General features: G+C 45.8%; 1 protein-coding gene across 3 annotated transcripts in view; it reads left to right on the plus strand.

Moving 5' to 3' along the window:
* The first annotated feature begins 518 nt into the window (after positions 1–518).
* AFG3L2 (AFG3 like matrix AAA peptidase subunit 2) overlaps positions 519–25290 on the plus strand; it is a 48001-nt gene continuing 23229 nt past the window's right edge. The window contains exons 1-11 of one of the 3 annotated variants that reach the window (XM_054460536.2): positions 568–878; positions 1871–1993; positions 6131–6230; positions 6909–6986; positions 10444–10550; positions 10709–10861; positions 13887–13961; positions 17677–17801; positions 18777–19050; positions 20909–21046; positions 24535–24688. In XM_054460536.2, the coding sequence (XP_054316511.1) occupies positions 765–878; positions 1871–1993; positions 6131–6230; positions 6909–6986; positions 10444–10550; positions 10709–10861; positions 13887–13961; positions 17677–17801; positions 18777–19050; positions 20909–21046; positions 24535–24688 (1441 nt within the window). In that variant the 5' untranslated portion in view covers positions 568–764. Of the gene's footprint in view, positions 879–1870; positions 2073–6130; positions 6231–6908; positions 6987–10443; positions 10551–10708; positions 10862–13886; positions 13962–17676; positions 17802–18776; positions 19051–20908; positions 21047–24534; positions 24689–25290 lie in introns of all 3 variants that reach the window. The other 2 variants (XM_063653375.1, XM_054460537.2) reach the window with 2 other exon arrangements.

Here is a 25290-nt window from a genome sequence, read left to right on the forward strand (position 1 = left end):
GCCCCAACGCTCCCTGCTGCTTGTGAATCTTCGCATCGCCCTCCCAGGGGTCAGGAATGTGTGCTTCGGTGTCTCCAGAGCCTAGCACCACCCCGATGACTCAGCTGGCGCTCGGAGGGTCCTTCCGTCTGCCGCCGCTGGGGCCTTCGCTACTTCCCCCTCGCTCCTACTGGCTGGCCCACCCGGCTGCCCAGGCCCGGAAGCCCAGGATCCCAGTCACGCGCCTCCTCTTAGTCCCCGCCTCCAACCACGCCCCCCACACTCCTCCGTCGGCCCCGCCTCCAGCTCCTGCTCGCCCTCCCGGTCCCTCCTCGGCCCCACTTCCAGCCACGCCCCCCACGTGCGCCATCAGCCCCGCCCCCAGCTCTCGCTCGCCCTCCCCAGTTCTCCCTCGGCCCCGTCCCCGCCTCCAGCTCCCCCTTGCCCTCCAAGGTCCTTCTCGGCCCCGCCTCCTGCCGTGCCCCCAAGGCTGCTCCGTCGGCCCCCGCCTCCGGTCCCGCCCCCATGCTCCTCCTATTTGGTCCTGTCTTCTGCACTGGCAGAGGTCGCGGCCAGCCGCGGAGAGGAGACGCCGACGTCAGCGCGCCGGGGCGGGGCTGGCGGCAGGAGACGCCGCGTTGAGAGCTTGGGCTCCTCCGTGAGCCGCGGGCGCGCTGCGCTGCTTGGCGGCCTCTCCCCGAGCCGAGCCCGCTTCCCGAGGCCGCCAGTCGTCGCCTGCCCGCGCCTGCGCAGCGTCCCGGGCCGAGAGGGCCACGGCGGCGGCCATGGCGCACCGCTGTTTGCGGCTGTGGGGCCGGGGCGGCTGCTGGCCCCGCGGTCTACAGCAGCTCCTCGTGCCTGGCGGCGTGGGCCCGGGCGAGCAGCCCTGCCTCCGGACGGTGAGTCCTACCTGGGCGCCCGGCGCCCTCCACCCTGCCTCGGGCCCACTTCCGGCTCGGGAGAGCGGACGTCAAGGTCACCGGCCCCCGCCCTCCCGCCGCACGCGGGCCGTCCCTGCAGAGGGCCTGGGCGCCCCTCGCTGTCTCTCCGCCCGTCCCGGGAGCGTCGATTCGCGCTCAGCCCTGCCTGTGGGATTCAAGTTTTGAAAACGCGCAGCTCCAGTAGAGCCGGGTCTTTGCGCTTCACCGGGGCGGTTGAAGCCTCGAAGGTCATGTTGGCTTGGTGGCCGTCCTTGTCCCTGCTTTCGTGTCCCGGGAGCACGGAACGAAGGCGTCTGTAATTTTGAGTCGGCAGCACGAGCACGATGTAGTCGCACGGATGGGTTTTGGAGTCGGGCTGCCTAACCTCTCCGAGTCTCCGTGTTCCGGTCTGTTGAATGGGGCCATTGCGGGCATTCCAGGACTGGCAGTATTAGCTATTATTATTAAGAATGTCACCTTTTCAGACCAGGGACTCTGTGTTCGTTGCATATCAGGGCCTGCTCTCAGCAGGAGGCTCTTTCTCTGTTGGTAGCCATCCCTCTAGATACACACACGGGACCTGATACCTGTTTCTGACAATGATAGTGTGTTGACAGAACCATGGCCGTGATCTGTCTCAATGAAAGGTTCACGTGTCGAATAGTCGCTCTCACTGTTTAAGTGACACGGTTCCTCAGCCTTGCACTGGTGTACGGGTGGTGGTTGAGGTCCCCGGGTCGGCCACGGGAACCTAGCTTGGCCTCCTGCTATCCCAGCGCCCTTGAGGTAATCAGCTCAACGTCTTCACTGTAAGGGGAGATAGACTAGTGCCGGGGCTCACGCCTCCGATCCCAGCACTTAGGGAGGCCGAGGCGGGAGAATCGCTTGAGTCCAGGAGTTGGAAACCAGCTTGGGTTAGGGTAGCAGACCCTCCGATCTACAATTTAAAAAAATTTTTTTTTTTTTTTTAGAGACGGGGTTTTGCCTCTTCGCCCAGGCCGGAGTGCAGCGGCGCAAACACAGCTCACTGCAGCCCCAAACTCAAGCGATCCTCCCGCCTCAGCCTCCGGAGTATCTGGGACTACAGCACCGTGGTTGATTTTTAAAAAGTTTCTGGAGAGGCCAGGCGCGGTAGCTCACGCCTGTAATCCCAGCAGGCGGGCAGATCACGAGGTCAGAAAATCGAGATCATCCTGGCTAACACGGTGAAACCCCGTCTCTACTAAAAATACAAAAATTAGCCGGCCGTGGTGGCGGTCGCCTGTAGTCCCAGCTGCTCGGGAGACTGAGGCAGGGGAATGGTGTGAACCTGGGCGGTGGAGCTGTCAGTGAGCCTAGAGCGGGTCACTGCACTCTAGCCTGGGCGACAGAGCGAGACTCCGTCTCAAAAGATGGGGTTCACCATCTTGCCCAGTTACCCAGGCTGGCCTGGAACTCCAGGACCCAGACGATCCTCCCGCCTCGTCTTCTCAAAGTGTTGGGATTACAGACCTGAGCCATGGCTCCTGGCCTCTACAAATTGTTTTTTTTTTTTTTCTTACCTGGGCTCAGTGACTTACGACTATAGTCCCAGCAACTCGGGGGGCCAAGGCGGGTTGCTTGGCGCGGGAGGTTGAGGCTCCAGTGAGTTGTGATTGCACTGCTGTACTCCAGCGTGGGTGACAGACCCTGTCTCTTAAAAAAAAAAGGGCGGGGGTGGGGAGGGGGAATAATAGTGCCTGCATTCATGATTTTTACTCTTTGAGGCTCCTTTGCCAGTCTTAAATCAATTTCTTCACTATGGTCATGCCACGCTGCTCTGTGGTAGGTCCTTTTTCGGTTTCCTGTATCCATTTCCCTGTTTTACCAAGCTCTGATCTCTTTTCTTTTCTTTTTTTTTTTTGAGACGGTCTCGCTCTGTCTCCCAGACTGGAGTGCAGTGGTGTGATTTGGGGTCACTGCAACCTCCGCCTCCAGGGTTCAAGCAATTCTGCCTCAGCCTCCCGAGTAGCTGGGATTACAGGCGCCCGCCACTATGCCTGGCTAAATTTTTATTTTTAGTAGAGATGGTGTTTCACCTTGTTGGCCAGGCTGGTCTCAAACTCCTGGCCTCAAGCAATCCATTTGGCCTCCCAAAGTGCTAGGATTACAGACTTGCCCGGCCTGACCGCTTTTCTTTTGCTCCTCATGAATATTGGATTCAGACATACAGTTCCAGATAGGGATCTGCGTTGTGAGTTTGCAGTTTTATGTCAGAAGTGTTACCCAAAGGCTTTCCTTTTGAGTGACACTGTTGTCCCTGTGAGTATCACTCAGATGCTGATATATAAGGAAGTCCTCTGTGCTGACAGCTGTAGCTGATTGATTTGCCGAGGGTGGGGAGGTTCGCGATCTTGATACATACTCTTTGGTACTCTCTGAAGATTTGCCTGGTGACACCTGGGCATTACTGTGCTGTGAGGGAGTCTGATAGGACAGGTTTTCCTTTATGTTCCTGCTACCGTTAAAGATCAGAGACAGAAGTACTGCTTTCACGGTGAGGAAGAGATTCTGATGTGTTGAGAGATGAGTTCTCAGGTGTTATGCCCAGAGGAATAAGACTGTTGATAAAGCAACTGAAAAGTGCTCGTGTTGTCAAACATAAAGGCTAATTCTCCAAAATGTGGTGCTCTCAACTTAAATTTTGTGAATTAGTATCTCTTACATTATTCTTTGAATGATAGACACGCGGATCTTGGATTAGATATGCAGAGGAGAAGAAGTTTCATTGATGATTTCTTCATAGAACACAACCTCAGTGTTAAATTCAATCACGGATTATTGCTAGGGGTTTCCATGTCAACACAATTTGAAAATAGAGCCTAAAAAGGGCTTTTCAGTCAATATTTATGGAGGGCATACAGTGCCCGGTTCTGTACTAAACTTTATGGTGCTATAAAGACTTGCTTTATATGGTACTGTGGTTTGAGTTTGGCCTCACCAAAACTCATGTTGAAATTTGTTCCCCATGGTAGTGGTATTGGGAGGTGGGACCCAGTGGGGTGTTTGGGCCATGGGGGTGGAGCCCTCAGGAGTGTCTTGGTGCCATTCTAGAGGTAGTGACTTCTGTGAGCTGTGGTGGGACTGGCTTAATTTCAGAGACCCTAGGTTGTTATAAAGTAGAAGTTCCTCCCTCATGGCATGTGGCCGCTTTGCCATTGACCTTCTCCCACCATGTTTTGATGTAGCACCTTCTCCTGCCATAATTTGACCTAGCATGTGACCCTCACCGTAAGCCCAGCACCCTGTTTCTCATACTTCCCCTCTTGCAGAACTGTGAGCTAAATAAACCTTTCTTTGTAAATTACCCAGCTTCAGGCACTCTGTTATAGCGGAACAGAAAGTACTAAGACTAAGACGTGGCAATATAAAGACCCCTTCATATTACCTCTGCACCACTCCTGTTCCCTGTACTCAGAGCTTTCGTTTGGTTACATTGTTATGCCATAGTGTAACTGATTTGTCCCATGATTTTCTTCCCTATGTTTCTGTGCTTCTTAGGGGTTGGAACTGGTTCTGATTCCCCTTTGGACACTCCACTGCTTGACAGCACCTGGCCTGGAGTTGTTGACTTGTCTAGCTTGAATAACATTTCATTTTAATCTACACCCTTAATGGATTTGGCACTGGAAAAAAACTCTTATGTTGCATTCTTATCTGTTATCAGTGGTTATTTCATAGGCCAAGTGTTCCGGTGGTTGGGCAGGGTGTAACACAACATAAGCTCCAAAGTCTCCCAGGCCAGTATTGTACTCAGACAAAAACAGTGTTGGTGTTCCTGTCCTGTTTTGCTGTGTAGAATTGTGTATTTATTTGAAGTTAAATCATCTCATTCTGTTTTATTTGTTTTTTATTGATATTTTAATTTACAAACCATTCTTCATCTTAAATGTACAGTTCATTGGTTTTTAACATATTCATAAAGTTATGCAACCATCATCACTGTCTCCAATTCCAGAACATTTTCAGCACTCCAAAAAGAAGCCCTGTGACCATTAGTAATCATTTCGCATTTCTCTGTAATCATTCCCCCAACTCTAGGCAACTACTAATGTATCTATCTCTCTATGGATTTGCCTATTCTAGACATTTCGTATAAATGGAATCATAATATATGACCTTTTGTGTCTGCCTTCTTTCACTTAATATGATGTTTTCAGGGCTCATCCACGTGTCAGTACTTCATTCTTTTGTTTGAGTGACTGGTATTCTCTTGTATGGGTATAACACATTTTATTTATCTGTTCATCATCAGTTGGTGAATCTTTGGCTTGTTCCTACTTTTTGACTGTTATGAATAAGGCTTCTGTGAACATTTGTGTGCATATTTTTCGTGGACATGTGTTTTCAGCTTCCTTGGGTAGGGATGGCATTGCTGGGTCATATGGTGACCCATATGGTCATATGGTACCATTTTGGAGATCTGTCAAACTGTTTTCCAAAGCGGCTACACCATTTCACATTCTCACCAGCACAGTGTACAGGGCTCCAGTTTCTCACATCCTCACCTACACTTGTCTGTCTTTTTGATTATAGTGGGTGTGAGGTGGTTTTATTTGGTTTTGTAATTTTTATAACTATTATTTTATTTTTATTTTTTTGAGACGGAGTCTCACTCCATCGCCCAGGCTGGATTGCAGTGGCACGATCTCGGCTCACTGCAACCTCTGCCGCCTGGGTTCAAGCAGTGCTCCTGCCTCAGCCTCCCGAGTAGCTAGGATTACAGGCGCCTGCCACTGCGCCTGGGTAATTTTTGTATTTTTAGTAGAGACAGGGTTTCACCATCTTGACCAGGCTGGTCTTGAACTCCTGACCTTGTGATGCACCCACCTCGGCCTCCCAATGTACTGGAATTACAGGTGTGAGCCACTGCACCTGGCCAGGGTTTGTCTTTTGAATGCTACAAATTAAACAAACATCATCAAAGTGAATGTGTTGTCACATAATTATAATTGGACTGCAATTCTACATTATGTCTGATTTTGAAATATTTTTGTTTTCTGGATAATAATGTGTGTCTCCTGGTTCTTTTGCTGGAATCAGTGGCCTAGTGCTAGGTAATCCTAGTTCTCACTAAGGGAGTCATTCTGTGTTACTTCATAACCACCTGTGGAAGAGAGAGACCTTTCATCTACTTTATGACCAGGAAATGAAGCTCTTTTAAATTTTTTATCTTGATATAACCATGGTTTTATTTTTATGTCATGTTGCAGCTTTACCGATTTGTTACAACTCAAGCAAGGGCCAGCAGAAATTCTCTTTTGACAGATGTAATTGCTGCTTATCAAAGATTCTGTTCTCGACCCCCAAAAGGTAAATGCTTAGGTGTGGCTGTAGTGTTCTACATTCTTAGGTTGGGTCTTTTGTCTCCTTCTGTAACCCATTCCCCTGCCTCCAACTTATGTCTGATTACAGCGATGAAGATATGTCATCTTCAAATGTAACACATTTGTAGATAATGAAATTGATATGCAAAAAGGAGGCTTTTTCCTTTAACACTTCTGGGTTGTGTGAACTATATTATTTAGACTTTGATGTACTTGTACACAAGAAATGTTATGCTTTTAGCTTGTGCTTTTTTTTTTTTTTTTTTTTTTTTTTGGAGACTGAGTTTGGCTCTTGTCGCCCAGGTTGGAGTGCACTGGTGCGATCTTGGCTCACTGCAACCTCCGCCTTCCGGGTTCCAGCGATTCTCCTGCCTCAGCCTCCTGAGTAGCTGGGATTACAGGCACCCGCCACCACACCCAGCTAATTTTTTGTATTTTTAGTAGAGTCGGAGTTTCGCCATGTTGGGCAGGCTGGTCTCGAACTCCTGACCTCAGGTGATCTGCCCACCTCAGCCTCCCAAAGTGCTGGGATTACAGGCATGAGCCATCGCGCCTGGCCAGCTTGTGCTTTTCAATGATGCATCAGCTGCTTTGAAAACAAAATGAACACAAAACCTGATGAATTTTAGTTTGAAGATAAGTATTTTTTTTCTTTTTCTAACAGGATTTGAAAAATACTTTCCTAATGGAAAAAATGGAAAAAAAGCTAGTGAACCTAAAGAAGTTATGGGAGAGAAAAAAGGTACCTTTTGACAATATTATATTTGAATTTTGTGTTTTCCCCTCATGTATTATGGTGATAGTTTCCACTGAACAAAGAAAAGAGTTATCAGGCCGGGCACAGTGTCTCACGCCTGTAATCCCAGCCTTTTGGGAGGCCTAGGCGGATGGATCACTTGAGCCCAGGAGGTTGAGACCAGCCTGGGCAATGTGGTGAAACTCCGTCCCTACTAAAAATACAAAAAATTAGTTAGACATGGTGGTGCACACCTGTAGTCCCAGCTACCTGGGAGGCTGAGGTGGGAGAATCACCTGAGCCCGGCAGTGAGCTGCGATTGTGCCACTGCACTCCAGCCTGGGCAACAGAGAGACCCTGTCTCAGGAAAAAAAAAAAAAAAAAAAAAGAAAGTTATAGTAAGTCAGTTGTGAAGCTGTAGGTTGCAAGTACATATAAAATTCTACAGACCTTATGTTACATTTCACCTTAATTTTCTGTTGATATTTTTCTGTCATTTTGCAAATTGAAGTAATTTAAGGCTACCTTAGAGGTATTCTCTGGTCAAACTAAGCATATTTGGTAGATATCTGGCACATAATTTAAAACGTTGAGAAAAATCTTAGAAATCTAATACATGCAATTTATTTGATATATATTGTGTTTAGGGCAGTGTTTTAAAAATTGCTCCTCAGAGCATTACCTCACCTTAGGGATTTGGAGAGACTTTCTTAGAGCTCGGTGGCTGGGGGACTGAGTGGGCCTCCTGTGCCCGTTTTGACTGACTTCCTTTTTTTTTTTTGAGACAGAGTCTAGCTCTGTCACCCAGGCTGGAGTGCAGTGGTGCGATCTTGGCTCACTGCAAGCTCCGCCTCTCAGGTTCACACCATTCTCCTGCCTCAGCCTCCTGAGTAGCTGGGACTAAAGGTGCCCGCCACCATACCTGGCTAATTTTTTTTTTTGTATTTTTAGTAGAGACAGGTTTTCACTGTGTTAGCCAGGATGGTCTCCATCTCCTGACCTCGTGATCTGCCTGCCTCGGCCTCCCAAAGTGCTGGGATTACAGGCATGAGCCACCATGCCCGGCCCATCCTTGCTTTTTAGGGAAATGTAAAGAAAACTGTAATTCAGTTCTCTTTTTTTTTTTTTTTTTTTTTTTTTGAGGAGAGGTCTCTGTCGCCCAGGCTGGAGTGCAGTGGCGCGATCTCACTGCAACCTCTGCCTCTTGGGTTCAAGTGATTCTCCTGCCTCAGCCTCCACAGTAGCTGGGATTACAGGCGTGTGCCACCATGCCTAGCTAATTTTTAAGAGATGAGGTTTCACCATGTTGGCCAAGCTGGTCTTGAACTCCTGACCTCATGTGATCCACCTGCCTCTACTTCCCAAAGTGCTGGCATTACAGGCGTGACCACTGCATCTGGCCTTGAGGAGTCCATGTTTTTAAATGTACTTGTCGTCTAGTTGGACAGACAAATATATGCCCAAAGAATGCAAAGAAGTAAGAGCCAGGGGACATGGGGAGGGAGAAGTGCTGGTGTGGGCTGGTGACAGCCCCGGGGCTCTAGATTGGAGCAGCACCTACAGTTCTCCCAGTGCATGCTAGGTGGTCTTTGAGTCTTGGTGTGGGGGCCAAGTAATGATAACCCATACAAGCTTTTGGGTTGCTTTTGTGTGGACATTCCTTTCTCCCTGAGTGGTTTGGAGTGTTGCACAGCTTTAGTGGTGTGCTTACTGCGTGTTTCTCAGTCCTGGGCCTCATTGGGTGGGCTGAGGCTTGTGCATATCATACCTGTCTCAGACTCCACTCGAGATAGAGGTGCAGAAGCCCCTCGTATGCAGCATAGTGGGGTGAATGTGTCATGAAGCCACATGTTACATAGCCACTGAGGATGACCAGGTGCCTGTAGCCTCCCATCCTGCTACACTAGAGGGGTTGCTTCATGGTCACTGAAGACATTAGAAGTGTATTCGGGCCGGGTGCGGTGGCTCAACGCCTGTAATCCCAGCACTTTGGGAGGCCGAAGCGGGTGCATCAGCTGAGGTCAGGAGTTGAAGACCAGCCTGGCCAACATGGTGAAACCCCATCTCTACTAAAAATACAAAAATTAGCCAGGCATGGTGGCGTGCTCCTGTAATCCCAGCTACTCGGGAGGCTGAGGCACGAGAATCGCTTGAACCTGGGAGGCAGAGGTTGCAGTGAGCTGAGATCATGCCATTGTACTCCAGCCTGGGAGGCAGAGGTTGCAGTGAGCTGAGATCACGCTATTGTACTCCAGCCTGGGAGACAGAGTGAGACTCCGTCTAAAACAACAACAACAAGGACTGAATTACAGTTTTCCTTACATACATTTCCCTACAAAGCAAAGATGCCAGCTGAATACCAACTGTGGGTGTGTTTTTTTAGCCATTTGTCAAAACCATGGGCTTTCCTGCACAAAAAAGTGTTAACAATGTATACTTTGTGGGAGTGGGAAAGGGAGTACTTACTTTTGTTTTGTTTTGTTGTTGCTGTTGTTTTTGAGATAGGGTCTTCCTGTTGCCCAGGCTGGAGTGCAGTGGTACAATCACAGCTCACTACAGGCTCAAACTCTAGGACTCAAGCGATCCTCCTGCCTCAGCCTCCTGTGTAGCTGGGACCACAGGTGCACACTACGATGCCTGGCTAATTTTTATTTTATTTTTTATTTTTTTTGAGACGGAGTTTCACGCTTGTTGCCCAGGCTGGAGTGCAATGGCGTGATCTTGGCTCGCCGCAACCTCCACCTCCCAGGTTCAAGTGATTCTCCTGCCTCAGCCTCCCTAGTAGCTGGGATTACAGGCATGCGCCACCATGCCCAGCTAATTTTGTATTTTTAGTAGAGACAGGGTTTCTCCATGTTGTTGATCAGGCTGGTCTCAAACTCCCGACCTCAGGTAATCCTCCCACCTCGGCCTCCCAAAGTGCTGGGATTACAGGCGTGAACCACTGTGCCCGGCCGGAGGCAGGGTCTTGCTTTGTTGCCCAGTCTGGTCTTGAACTCCTGGGCTCAAGGGATTCTCCTGCTTTGGCCCCCCAAAATTCTGGTATTACAGGCATGAGCCACCGTGCGTGGCCAGAACACACTTTAAACTTTGAGTGGGGACTGAGGAATTTGCATCCCAACTCTGTGACTTATTCACTGTCCCCTAACACTGCCACCCATCATCCAACAAGTTACTTAAGCTATACTTTCTCCCTCTGAGAAGGGTATAACAGTCCTATAATTTCTTGGGTTATTGGGTTATTGTGCATATTTCATGAGATGATGCAAGTATAGCCCTTGGGAGCCTCCCTGATTGGTAAGCTTTGTATTTGTATTCTTTCTCATAGTGCTTCACTTAGTAACTGATCAGTTGCCACAGTGTATTCTGCAATGAGTCTTTTATTAGACGGTATACATGAAGACATTGCTGAGAGAGCTAAAACCTTGCCGTGCTTCTGTGTGTGCTCTTTGTTTATGAACAGAATCAAAGCCAGCTGCTACCACACGCTCTTCTGGAGGAGGAGGTGGTGGCGGTGGAAAACGAGGTGGCAAGAAAGATGATTCTCACTGGTGGTCCAGGTTCCAGAAGGTTTGATGCTATACATTGTGTGAATTTTGAGGTTATGATGGTGGCCCAGAGAAGGTTGGGAGGCATTAGTGTAGTGTTGGAGGGATTTGTGTCTCACGGAGCATAGATTGTATTGTGGAATTTCATTCTTCACAGAAGCTGTCTCCCTCTCTGCCCAGGGTGACATTCCATGGGATGACAAGGATTTCAGGATGTACTTCCTCTGGACTGCTCTGTTCTGGGGTGGAGTCATGTTTTACTTGCTGCTCAAGAGATCCGGGAGAGAAATCACTTGGAAGGACTTTGTCAATAACTATCTTTCAAAAGGAGTAGTAAGTATTTTATGGGATTGGTGGCTGTTGTGGTTCAAAGGTGAAATTCATCAGATTAGACCAAAGAAGTGACAGTCAGCAGGTTAACCTGGCTCGTCCATTGTAAAATTGTTATTTTCACTCAGATTTTTCTAATGCTGAGAAGTACTGCAACCAGAGAACCCGTGTTTTGACCTGGTGTCCTCACATTTACCCCCAAATTCTTTTATTTCACTACCTCCCAGAACTGGGTTTTGGAACCACTGCTTCTGACCATGGTCTTGGCAGTCCTCTGCTTGCACCCTTTTCTCACGTGCCCTCAGCTGCCCCTGCTCTGTGCTGTCGTGTGCCAGCCTCTTTGGGTCCTCTGTGGGTCTTTACTACGTTTAGTCACCTGTGGGCGTGGCAGCTAATCAGCGTGTGTTGTCAGAGCAGATGGGGCTCTAAGGGAGGGCCAGGTGGGCGCGTGGTCCCTGCCATTTCTCTGTGGAGCAGCCTTTGTTACTATCTGCTGGGCTTGCCCACGTGTGACTATATTCACCACAACCAATGGGAAATAAGTAAGACCATATTTCAGCATATTTAAGATGCTATTGATTGTAAGACACATGGTATTTTATAAGTTGCTAAGACAAATCTAATAAGATGCTGATGAAATTATGACATGCCATCAATTATAAAATGGATCTCCATTTCTGATGTTAAAATATGAAGAATGTGTGTCTTAGAATTGATGCAGTGGCCAGGCGTACTGGGTCACGCCTGTAATCCCAGCACTTTGGGAGGCCGAGGCGGGTGGATCACGAGGTCAGGAGATCGAGACCATTCTGGCTAACATGGTGAAACCCCTGTCTCTACTAAAAAATACAAAAAATTAGCCGGGTGTGGTGGCACGTGCCTGTAGTCCCAGCTACTCGGGAGGCTGAGGCAGGAGAATGGCGTGAACCTGGGAGGCGGAGCTTGCAGTGATTCGAGATCGCGCCACTGCACTCCAGCCTGGGCAACAGAGCGAGACTCCATCTCAAAAAAAAAAAAAAGAATTGATGCAGTATAGTGATAGACACCAGAATTAGGCCTGCTGTGTAGCCTTGGGGAAACCCCTTAACCTCTTAATACTTGGGTTTTCATCCATGAAATGGATAAAGTAAGATGACATTAATACTTACTGAGGTAGTGTAAAGAATTTAAATTCGTTCTAAAGGTTGTACAGGAAGGTAAGAATGTAAGAAATGGTTATCTACTCAAATGAGCAGCTGCTGCTGTGCTAAGAGCTGAAGTTGACTGAGATTAACTTCAGTTTATGTTTCCCCTGGAAGTTGCAAACCTTCAGTGGACTCCAGAGTTCCAAAATGCTTACATCGGACAGATCCTGCCTGTACCATTGTCCTGTGCATAGGGAGACGGGTTCCTGGTGCTTCCTTATGCCACCATCTTCCCAGAGTCCTTTTATCTAGTTGGATTTTTGAAACATGTTTATCTCATGAAAGTGAGGATCTTATATGTGTAATTCTCAGATGTAGTGGGGACTCCCACTCAGAAGCTGCTCAGAAGCAGTGGTCATTGCGTGCGGACCGGGTTGCAGCCGTCCTTCTGATTGGGATGGCAGGTCCTCGAGGTGGTTTCTCCATAGCTGCAGCTCCTCCTGACCCTCTGGCTCTTTGGCATTAGTCTGCTGTCTCCCCAGCAGGTGTCTGTGGGGCGGAGCAGTGCCAGTCATTCCTCTCTGACAGAGACTGCCTTTAAGAACAGTTGCTCCCCGATTCCAGCCCCTCTGGGATTGCTCTGGGGCTCCTTTGCTTTTTATTTGTCATTCTTGCCTTCCAGACTTGCTGACAAAGCAAGCAGTTAGAAATAAGCACATCCCAGAGTGCTCATGCTCCTAAATCAGTTACAGTCCTTGAGATGTGGTGTTTAACAGTGTTACTAAGAATCCTATGTAGGCTGGCCGTGGTGGCTCACACCTGTAATCTGTGCACTTTGGGAGGCTGAGGTGGGAGGATCACTTGAATCGAGGAGTTCGAGACCAGCCTGGGTAATGTAGGGAGACCCCATCTCTACAAAGAAATGTAAAAAAATTGGCCCCTTGTGGTGGCTTGCACTCTTAGACCCAGCTACTCAGGAAGCTGAGGTGGGAGGATCTCTTGTGCCCAGAGAAGTTGAGGCTGTAGTGAGCTATGATTGCACCACTGCACTCCAGCCTGAGTGAAATCCTGTCTAAAAACAAATAAAAAAAGGATCCTATATAATTAGGTGATTCAATTTAAAAAAAAGCTTAAACTATTTTATAGAGTGACAAAAATTAAAAAGTCTTATACTACCAAATGTTGGTATGTCCTATAGAGCGATAGTCTGTGTCCTATAGAGCAATAATAATGTTTTGCTCCTGGCAGTGTGAATTGGGGAGCCATTTTGGAGAGCAATTTGGCAATATCTAGTAAAGTTGAAGGTACGTATACCCTGCAACACAGCCTTAGTGTGTCTGTCTACAGGTGTGTTTCCTGGAGAAGTTTTTTAAGATGTGCCCACAAAGGTAGATATGGGAATGTTCATAACAGCATTGCTTGTGAGAAATGTGTAACAGCCTAGCTGTCTGTTAACAGGAGGATGGATCAGTACCTTGGGTGTGGTCATAGCGTGGCATACCCTGCAGCACGGAAGTGTCAGCTTGCATAAACCTCACAAATGCAATGTTGGAGGGAAAAAGAAAGTTGTAGAAGGATACTTATATATAAAACAAGACCATTTTTAAAGTTAAAAACAGGCAGAAGGGAATGTGCATATCGTGTAGGGTTACCTTCATGTGTAGTGCAAGTGTAAGGATGTGGTTTGGGTCATGCAGCCCCTAAATGAGAGCATAGCCCCCTTTGGGAGGGGCCGTGCCTGGGAGCTTCCGCAGAATTATAGGTGGGAACGTGGGGGCATCTTTATCTGATTCTTTATTCTTTCCTTGTATGGCTGAAACATCATATGCATTTTAAATGAGCTTAAAAGAGTATCTCAAGTATTTTCTGTGAATTTATGTGTGAATTTATTTTTAAAATTCTAGGTAGACAGACTGGAAGTCGTCAACAAACGTTTTGTTCGAGTGACCTTTGCACCAGGAAAAACTCCTGTTGATGGGGTAAATCATTTTATTAATTGATGTGAACTAGTTGTAAATTAACTTTTTCAGATTTAAAGCTGAAAGGAAAACCTGCCTCATACTCTAGGAGTTATACGCACCACATATATCAGAACTGGGCAGTGTGGCAGGGGTGATCTTACTAACATCAGTGGAAATGGGAATGTTGTGTATGGATTATTGATATAGGGATTGGGTCAGTGTTTTGTTTTGTTTCTGATAATCATTTTGACTACATTTAGAAGACAGTGAGTGAAATCCCAGTTTTCAGTATTCCAGAATAGTCTGTGACTTTTCAAGACTGAGAAGTAGTTATTTGGTTAGGAAAAAAAATTAAAATCTCAATTGTCTATGTTTTGAGATAGCTTTTATCAAATTAGTTTGAAATCATCCCCACCATCTCCCAACCATTTTGTGATATTATATTATTTTAATTTCCATTTGATTTCCTATTTTAAAAATAAGTTGTATTTCCTCTCCAGTCTGGAGTATACTTCCAGAGACCCCAGAGCAAGCTGAATGCATTGAGGGAATTCTGGAGGGGAGGGGAGAGAGGTGAAGCTGAGGCTCCCAGGACTTGCCAGGCTCCCTTAGGATAATTGTGTTTAACCATTTTCTAGCCATCCCGCCTGGACAGGGCAAAATTTAAGGACAACTAGAAGTGATGGTGACCATATCTCTCTGTTTAATAGCATGTCAGCAAATAGCAGAGTGTCTGTAAAGTCATAGGGCTCTGGTGTTGCCCTGTGTTTAGGAAGGTATTTTAATTGTCTTGATTTCCCATTCCCTCTACCTAATGATGCAATGCCTATTCATAGCCGTGCTTTATCCTCAGACTTTAGTGCTGGGAATTAAGTTGGCACTTTCTCACGAGGCAACATGTGTTCCAGCACTGTGGGAAGCACACACACACCCATCTCTCTGCTTCTAGGAGGGAAGTCTAGGGAGAAAGTAGGGATGCGTGTGAGATGTCTCTGCAAGGACGTCCTCTCACACATTGTCTATATGTAGCAAAAAATGAGAAATAGCCCAGCGGCCCATGCCAGGCACTTGGTTAACAGGGAATCCTTGTTCCCTGTTCTGTTTCTGGCTGAGCAGTTGTCCTTGCAGGCAGTGCCGTCCCTAGGGGCGATTTTGACATTGGCGGGAACTTGTTTTCCAGTGTTGGCATGCATAAGCATTTATGTGTTGAAATTCATACCATTGTATATAAAGTGCTTTCTTTGTATTTCTTTTTTATATTACAGTTAAAGTTTATATTGATTTCTTTTCAAAATTGTATTTCAAGATTGTAAAGGTGGCATTATACAGTCTTGAGGGACAGGCCTGAAATGCTGATGTTGTTTGTGTCTGAATGTTGGGGTTATGGATGTCTTTGCTTTCTGTATGTGCATATCCTGAGTTTTTACAGTGAATGTATATTACCTGCTTACTAAAGACTTCTTGTTTTGAGCTTTCAGAAACAGATTTTCAGTGTCCTGCTGTGAATGGAGCAGCAGTATTAATCACTGTGCAGTGCTGCACACACACGGCCTTTAGCTTTACATCAGTTCTACTCTTGACTAGTAGATGGCTTACCTTCTCTGTGACAGTAGAGAAGGGCTTAATGCTTAAATAAGATAGGGTGAGTCAGTCGTGGTTTTCAAATTTTAGTGTGCATAAAAATTATCTAGAAAGCTATTAAAACTTGAGTCCTGGGTCCCCATCCCCGCAGAGGTTCTTATCTAGATTGTGTTCTGAGAATCTGCATTTCTAACATGCTGCTGGGTGGCACCATGCTGCTGGTCCTGGATTCACACTGCTTCTGTGATGGAGCCAGGCGTTTGGCCCATTGCCCAGTTGATAGCAGGGGCTGAGTTGGGGAATGTTCCATCCTCTGTGGTTAATCTATTCTGAGCAGGTTTTGGGGCTTTGTAACCATGTGAATTTTGTATCTTTGTCAGTGAATAATTTACCAAATACTGTTATGTTGTTATATAATATAAAACTTATTCTTCATCTTTATTTTTAGATACTTGGAGAGAAATACCAAAGTAATGTTCCTCACTCAGTATCACTGGTGGGAAGGATATGTGATGACTTGTTGCTCTCTTATGAGGTTTTTTGTTTGTTTGTTTTTTGAGACGGAGTCTGACTTTGTCACCCAGGCTGGAGTGCAGTGGCATGATCTTGGCTCACTGCAACTTCTGCCTCCCAGGTTCAAGAAGTTCTCTGCCTCAGCCTCCCAAGTAGCTGGGATTGCAGGTGCCTGCCACCATGCCTGGCTAATTTTTTGTATTTTTAGTAGAGACGGGGTTTCACCATCTTGACCAGGCTCGTCTTGAACTCCTGACCTTGTGATCCACCCGCCTTGGCCTCCCAAAGTGTTGGAATTACAGGCGTGAGCCACTGCACCCGTCCTTGTTTTTTGTTTTGAAATGGAGTCTCGCTCTGTTGCCCAGACTGGAATGCAGTGGCACAATCTTGGCTCACTGCAACCTGTGCCTCCCAGGTTCATACCTCCCAAGTAGCTGGGCCTATAGGTGGGTGCCACCATGCCTAGCTAATTTTTGTAGTTTTAGTAGAGACAGTTTGAGACCATGGTGGCCAGGCTGGTCTCGAACTCCTCACCTCAGGTGATCTGCCACCTGGGCTTCCCAAAGTGCTGGGATTACTGGCCACTGTGCCCAGCCTCTCTAATGAGTTTTATATCATAGACTTACTGTTTTGATTTAAAAAATACTTTTTTTTAAAAAAGATGATTGCAGGTTAAAGGAGAAAACAAAGTTTTTTTGTACTATAAAATGGAGCTAATACATGCACAGTGCTTGAAATGGGGTCTTCTAGCTAGTAAACTCCATAAATGTGAGCTGTTAACATCAGTGTCCTCATGATTGTGTAAAGGCAGTGAGACATTGTGGTTAGGACAGTGGTTCAGGAGCCAGACTGTCTGGGTTCAGATCCCAGCCTCTTATTTCATGTGTGACCATGAGCAAGTTTTCTCATCTGTAGAATGGGAACAGGAGTCAGGGCTCATATTCAGTCAGTAGACACGAGTACAATAGGAAATAATTATGTGCTGGTTGGTAGAATAGCTTTGACCTGGCCCCTGAGGTGTCCCTGTGCTGGGCCCTGTGGGTCTCTGCAGCTCTAGGGAATAAAGAGGGAGTGCCTGGCACAGCAAGGCACATCTGTTCCAGTTGCACAGTGGGGGTGCGGTGTTCGGATTTTGAACATCACCCCCAGTGATGGCACCTGCTTCTTAGGATGGTCCTCAGGATTGAATGAACTAATGCATCTAAAGGGCCCAGAACAATGCCTGGCACTTAGTATCTGCCCAGTAAACTTTAGCTCTTATCACTGTTTCACAGTAGTTTTAAATTTGGGAATAGGGAGCTAAAATACCTAGGAAATGGAGGAAGAGGGAAATCATACATATTTATTTTAAAAAGGATTACGTTTTCAAATAGGTTTTTCATTCTTTTTTTTGAGTTTATAATTTTAGAGCCACTGAGATATTGCTGCTAAAGAAATGCTTATTTGCCAAGAATTGCCAGGTGTTCTCAATGAGTGACATTTAATCACCACATTATTAAAGCCAGTCTTTTATTATTGTTTTTTCTTTAATTTATAAATTTTCAGTATTTCTGAAAAATTCTTAAAAAGTTGAACGCTTTAGTGAATTGAACCTTTTAGTTTCACTATTCTTAAGATATTTGTTTTTGTGTTTTTATAGCAATACGTTTGGTTTAATATTGGCAGTGTGGACACCTTTGAACGGAATCTGGAAACTTTACAGCAGGAATTGGGCATAGAAGGAGAAAATCGGGTGCCTGTTGTCTACATTGCTGAAAGTGATGGGTAATCTCAAAGATAGTATTTTGGAGACTGTTCACTGTGCTGCCTGTGGTTCACTGTGTTCTGTCCCTGGGTGCAGGGCTACACCTTATATTCTCAAACAGGCCTTTCTCAGTTTGGCCACATTTTAAAAAAACTATTAGTAACTCACTAGTTTTTGATGACTCATTCATTTTCTTTTTTTTTTTTGAGATGGGGTTTCGCTCTGTCACCCAGGCTGGAGTGCAGTCGTGTGATCTTGACTCACTGCAACCTTTGTCCCCACCCCAGTTCACGTGATTCTCCTGCCTCAGCCTCCAGAGTAGCTGGGATTATAGGCTTCCGCCGCCATGCCCGGCTAATTTTTGTATTTCTAGTAGAGGCAGGGATTCACCGTGTTGGCCAGGCTGGTCTCGAACTCCTGACTTCAGGTAATCCACCCGCCTCAGCCTCCCAAAGTGCTGGGATTACAGTTGTGAGCCATCATGGCTCTCTTTTTATCTTTATTTTTATTTTTATTTTTGATTCATTCCTTTTCTACACATTTATACTTATCTTGATTAAGCAGTGGTTTAGGGTATTAACATTCAATACATTGACCTTTGGTAGGATTTTGGCATAAAGAACCCCTTTGTATCAAACAGTGCCATTCCCATCTTTGAACTATCATTTATATTTACATTTCATAGTTTTCCAGGATTTTTAGGTGATTCTTCTCTCATCAGAACTTCTTTGGGGGTTGTCTTTAATAAGACCATGTTAGTAACCCCACTTAAAGTCTGGGCAGATGCTCCATTTATTTCAAAGAGTTGGTTGCCATGGAGCTTATTTGGGAATTCTGTTGCCTTTGAAGAACACTTGCAAGTTACCCTCCTTTGTATTAAGTGCAGAAGGTGTACCTTGGTGTAGCTATATATATTTATATTGATATCTTGCACCACATGCGAAAGCTGGAGGTGAGCAGCCAGTCCTAACCCGTGTTGCGCTGTGTGTCCCCAGCTCTTTTCTGCTGAGCATGCTGCCCACGGTGCTCATCATCGCCTTCTTGCTCTACACCATCAGAAGAGGGCCTGCTGGCATCGGCCGGACAGGCCGAGGGATGGGCGGACTCTTCAGTGTTGGAGAAACCACTGCCAAGGTCTTAAAGGATGAAATTGATGTGAAGTTCAAAGATGTGGCTGGCTGTGAGGAGGCCAAGCTAGAGATCATGGAATTTGTGAATTTCTTGAAAAACCCAAAGCAGTATCAAGACCTAGGAGCAAAAATCCCAAAGGTAAAATGAACTTTTAGAAGATTAACTTTTCGAAGTGTTTCTTGATCTCTGAAGTTATAATGCTATGAAGTTTGATTACTTATTATAGACAGCTGTTTTTCTGTCCTTCCTCTTTCTCAGCTTACTAGGCTAGCCTCTGCCCAACTCGAGGATCATTTTGGGTCAGTTGTTCTGTGTGCATGTGTCTTGTATAGTGTATGTATTCCCGAAAATATCTGTGTTACCTCCTCTTGGAAGATTTTCTTGATTCGTCTTCCCTCTCCCTCCAATCTGATTTAGATGCCCTATCTCTCAGCAACTGTAGGCCCGCTGTAGCTCACTGACAATGTCACACTCTGCTGTCACCCAGTGTCCCTTCGAGGGATGTATGTGGACAGGACACCTGTGCTGGCGCTGAGGTTCACAGCACAGGATCCAGTGGAGAGGACACAGCACTCACCATCACCTTCCCCTTTCCAGCAAATATGCTCTTGCCCACTGTGCTAGTGGTGGGCTGTACCCTACAGGGCTTGGTGCCCCTAGGGCTAGGCGTGGAATAGTAACTTCATATTTGTTAAATGGATCAGCTATTAAGTAAATGAATAAAAAGGTATAATTCTTTTAAAAGTCTATTAATAAATTTTACTTTAAAGGAATCCTTTGAAAGATAATCATCATTTCCTTGATTTTTATGTCTGTCTTTTATGGATAAAAAGTCATATTTTATGAATTTATAACTTACTGTTACTTAGTACCCATTTGCATTACACCTAGCTGTCTCTACAACTTAATATAATAGTTGTGTAGGGCCAGGCGCAGTGGCTCACGCCTGTAATCCCAGCACTTTGGGAGGCTGAGGTGGGTGGATCACCTGAGGTCAGGAGTTTGAGACCAGCTTGGCCAACATGGTGAATCCCTGTCTCTACTAAAAATACAAAAAATTAGCTGAGCATGGTGGTGTATGCCTGTAATCCCAGCTGCTCAAGAGGCTGAGGCAGGAGAATCGCTTCAACCTGGGAGGTGGGGGTTGCAGTGAGCCGAGATCGTGCCATTGTACTCCAGCCTGGACAACAAGAGTGAAACTCTATCTCAAAAAAAAAAAGTGTATTGTTTGAGCAAACACGTCTTTCTTTGTAGTTAAGCTCATCATTGGTCGTTAGATTTCTACTTCATTTGTGAAACTTTTAAAGAAGAAAATAGGCAAAATTTTAAAAATACCTTAAGGTTTTATTACAAAGCCTAGAAAAAATATCATTTGACCATATTATCTACCTCCTCACAGTATTTGGATATGGTAGTGTGGTAGTATGTCTATTTATAAATAAGAGAGGATACTGTTTGTGGGTAGTCAGTGGAAATAAAAACAAATTCACAGTTAGGTTTTAAGTTGCACGTCCAACCATGCCAAAAATGTACTGATTTGTACATGAAAGTAGAAGTCAGAAGTTGGGTTTATTAATTATTTGAGCTCAAAAACCAATTTTACTTGTAAAGAGTAAAAGAATTACATAAATCAGGAGTGTGGTGTTTGTGTCTTCTTGAATTATTTAAGTAAACCTTAGCAGATTTATTAGTATATTCCTAGCCTAAGTCACCCTTAACATACTGTTAGACTAAAGGTCTAAAAATCAGCCCTAGGAAAAAAAGGAAATATTTTAAATTTCACATTCTTACCGAATTTTTTGAAACAAAATTATTTTTGATAATCTTTTTATTCTTACTAATATAAAAATGTTCTACCATAGCTCAGATGTTTAAATAATATTTAATATATATCAATAAGATTTAGAGACAGAGTTATATCTTGTAATTATTTGCAGATACACAATTTACTTTTCTGGAATACTCATTAAATGTAATTTCTTTTTCATATCTGAAGGGTGCCATTCTCACTGGTCCTCCAGGCACTGGGAAGACGCTGCTAGCTAAGGCCACAGCTGGAGAAGCCAATGTCCCCTTCATCACCGTTAGTGGATCCGAGTTTTTGGAGATGTTCGTTGGTGTGGGCCCTGCTAGAGTGAGTCTCATTCTGTTCGGATGGTACAGCTTCCTTACACCCACCACTTCCCCACAGATGGGGGCACTTGCTAGAGATGGCCCTTCCCCCTAGAGTGCTAGAGTGACCTCTCACCAGTCCGTGGCCTGAGCTCTCCTCCAGGCCTAAGCCTTCAGCAAGGCCTGTGACTTCCACCCTACCTTCCCTCGCACCAGCTAGGACTGCAGTCTGCTACCTATAGTAGACCAATTTCAAGAATTGACGGCTGGGCGCGGTGGCTCATGCCTGTAATTCCAGCACTTTGGAAGGCTGAAGTGGGTGGAATGCTTGAAGTCAGGAGTTCGAGACCAGCCTGGCCAACATGGCGAAACCCTGTCTCTACTAAAAATAGAAAAATTAGCCAGGCGTGGTTGCGCATGCCTATAATCCCAGTTATTTCGGAGGCTGAGGCAGGAGAATCTCTTGAACCCAGGCGGCAGAAGTTGCAGTGAACCAAGATCACACCACTGCATTCCAGCCTGGGCGACAGAGTGAGACGCTGTCTCAAAAAAAAAAAAAAAAAAAAAAAGAATTTGCTTTATTTGTGGATTTTTTTAAATTTTATTTTTAATTTTTTTTTGGTGACATTTATTGAGATATAATTGACATACCAAACAATTGATCCCTGTAAAGTACACAATTCAGTAGCTTTTAGTAATTCACAGATTTGTGCAACCATCACTACAATCAGTTTTACATTTCCATTACATCAAGAAGAAATCCTGGCTGGGCGTGGTGGCTCACACTTGTAATCCCAGCACTTTGGGAGGCCGAGGTGGGCGGATCATGAGGTCAGGAAATCGAGACCATCCTGGCTAACATGGTGAAACACGATCTCTACTAAAAATACAAAACCAAAATTAGCCGTGTGTGGTGGCGGGCGCCTGTACTCCCAGCTACTTGGGAGGCTGAGGCAGGAGAATGGCGTGAACCCAGGAGGCGGAGCTTGCAGTGAGCTGAGATCACGCCACTGCACTCCAGCCTGGGTGACAGTGTGAGACTCGTCTCAAAAAAAAAAAAATATGTAAATCGGGAGTCCTAAGCAAACTACCCAAAGGAGTTTCCTAGTACAGACATTCTGTGTAAATGAAATTATACAATATGTGGTTTTTTTATGCCTGATTTCTTTCACTTAACGTAATGTTTTCGAATGGTAACTCCATGTTTAACATTTTAAGGAACCACTAGACTGTTTTCCAAACTACTTGCCCATTTTCCATCCCTACCAGCAGTGTGTAAGGGGTTCTGATGTTTCCCCGCCCTTACCAACATTTTGATGATAGCCACCTTAGTGGGTGTGATGTAGTATCTCGTGGTTTTGATTTGCATTTCCATGATAAGGAGTGATGTTGAACATCTTGTATGTACTTATTGGCCATTTGTATATTTGTATATCTTCCTTGGAGAGTTGTCTATTCAGATCCTTTGCTCATTTTTTAATTGGGTTTTTTTGGTTGTTGAATTGTAAGAGTTCTTTTTTTTTTTTTTTTTTTTTTTTGAGATGGAGTCTTGCTCTGTCGCCCAGGCTGGAGTGCAGTGGCATAACCTCTGCCTCCCGGGTTCAAGTGATTCTGCCTCAGCTTCCCTAGTAGCTGGGATTACAGGCACCCACCACCATGCCCAGCTAATTTTAGTATTTTTAGTAGAGATGGGGTTTCACTATGTTGGCCAGGCTGGTATTGAACTCCTGACTTCAGGTGATGCACCCCCCCACCTTGCCCTCCTAAAGTGCTGGGATTACAGGCGTGAGCCACCTTGTCCGGCCTCACCTTCACATCTATTTCACACTTTGCTGTTGTCGTGCAGATAAGTCATAGAAAAATAGGGAATGAGGGGGAGTTGGGTGTTAATGATGATGGGCCATGAGATATAATGTGGATGGGGGAAAATTGAAGACAGGAGAGGAGCTGTGGGTGGTGGTGGGGAAGGGCGGGCCTGGTGGGTTGGAGAGCTGAGAAGTGGTAAAGAGTTGGCATGAGATACCTGAGTGTGTCTGTGGGGCCAGATGATAGGAGCGGGTGCTCAGAGAGTAGATGACTTGAAGATGGTGGTTTAAAAGGCAACCTTGGCAGGGCTGGTCTTGTCAGAGTGAAGTAAAAGGTGAATGAAGGGGTGGTCAGGGAACTGAGAGACAGAGCCACATGGATGGAAATCACTGAGGACATCGTGCCTAGTGGCAGTCAGGCTGGGGGAGACCCACGGCACAGTGGGGTGGAGTGCCTGCCACACGACCTGAGCCTCAGCAAGCAGGGGCTTTTCCAGCAGTTATTTTGGCAGCAGTGGGGTGTGAGACGGACCCCGGCTCCAGTTAGCCTGTAGGGGAAGGTGCAGACTCCTGCTTAAGGCTTGCTGGAATGGCTGAGTTCCTGTTCATGCCGCGATGGGATGCATGTACTTTGAAGGTGTGGGTCTGTAGGTCACAGATCTGGAATTCAGAGGGGAGGCTGGAGAAGGATACCAGTTATTTTAGGGGATGTGTTCAGAGCAGTGTAGGAATGGGGGGTGGGAGTGGGCAGGTGGAGAGTTGTCTCTGATGCTCCTTGAAGGGGCTGGTGACTGATGGTGAGGCGCTAAGTGGCTCTTCCTCCTCCTCCTGACTGCAGGTTTGTCTGAGGATACGTGCTATCAGGATGGTCTGTGGTGGGGTGGGTGGCAGACGAAGGCTGTCACCCCCTCTTTGGGGATGAGCTGTTGGGCTTGGATGCTCTTTGGCTTCACTGTATATGTGTGATTGCATAGACCCCTTAGTAGCCTCAGCCTGTTAATAACTGTGTTAGGTGTGAAATGTGAACTCTAGAGAAGTCTGAACTTTTCAACTGAATGTAAAGTTTACAGCTCTACTGTGTTGTCTTTGTGTAGGTATATATGTAATGTTAATTTGTTGATGTTACAAAAATAGCAGATATTATCAGTGTTTATTACATATACAGTAATTTATGGGATCTGAGAAAGATTTGCTCACCTTAAGTCGGTTACCCAGGTTACTCCTTATTTGCTGCTTCTTTGCTACTTGTAACTCTTTAAAAAAATGTATCTTACAGTGTGTATCACAAAAAGATTGTCTGCACATGGGACAGGAAGCTGAAGATTTATTTCATTTCTTTTTTTTTTTTTGAGACGGAGTTTTGCTCTTGTTGCCCAGGCTGGAGTGCAATGGCTCAATCTCAGCTCACTGCAACCTCTGCCTCCCAGGTTCAAGCGATTCTCCTGCCTCAGCCTCCTGAGTAGCTGGGTTCACAGGCACGTGCCACCGTGCCTGCCTAATTTTGTGTTTTTAGTAGAGACGGGGTTTCTCCATGTTGGTCAGGCTGGTCTCAAACTCCTGACCTCAGGTGATCCACCAGCCTCGGCCTCCCAAAGTGCTGGGATTACAGGCATGAGCCATTGTGCCCGGCCGATTTATTTCATTTCTTCTTCAGAGAATACATAATATTCTCTGGTCAGGTGACTCTCTTTCTGTTTTCGCCAAGGTCCGAGACTTATTTGCCCTTGCTCGGAAGAATGCCCCTTGCATCCTCTTCATCGATGAAATCGATGCGGTGGGAAGGAAGAGAGGAAGAGGCAACTTTGGAGGGCAGAGTGAGCAGGAGAACACACTCAACCAGCTGCTGGTGGAGATGGATGGTGAGTGGTCAAGGCTTTTGTATCTTTAACTGCACTTTTGTTTTTTTTTTGAGATGGAGTCTGACTCTGTCGTCCAGGCTGGAGTGAGTGGTGTGATTTCGGCTCACTGCATACTCTGACCCCTGGGTTCAAGCGATGCTCCTGCCTCAGCCTCCTGAGTTTAAGCTGCACTTTCTTATGCCTTTCATGTCCCCAAAATGAGAGTCCTTATTCCAATATTGAGTATCACAAACAAAAAAAAGCATTCCCTAAAACAAACAGCTCTTTTAAAAGGCCCTTTTATACTAATACAAATAATAGCAAAATATTTTTTCCTGGCAGCCTGCATAACTTAATATTGGTGTTAACATGCTGTTTGTGTCTGGTGTTTGAATAAGAGAAGAATGGTGAAATGAGTCACAAAAGAATTACCCATCTCATTCTCTAAATCATCACTATCTCTGAAGCATAAGGAAAATCTAAGCCTAACCAAGTGTGAATTTAGCAAATTTTGAATACTTTTTTACTAAGAGAGTGGCAGTCTTTCCATGCTAGCCAGCTTTTCTTTCATTTAGGAAAGCCACTTCTCAGGATGTCATGTGTTCTTCCTGCTGGAAGATAAA

The sequence above is a fragment of the Pongo pygmaeus genome, chromosome 17 (assembly GCF_028885625.2).
Source record: "Pongo pygmaeus isolate AG05252 chromosome 17, NHGRI_mPonPyg2-v2.0_pri, whole genome shotgun sequence".
Classification (NCBI taxonomy): Eukaryota; Metazoa; Chordata; class Mammalia; order Primates; family Hominidae; genus Pongo; species Pongo pygmaeus.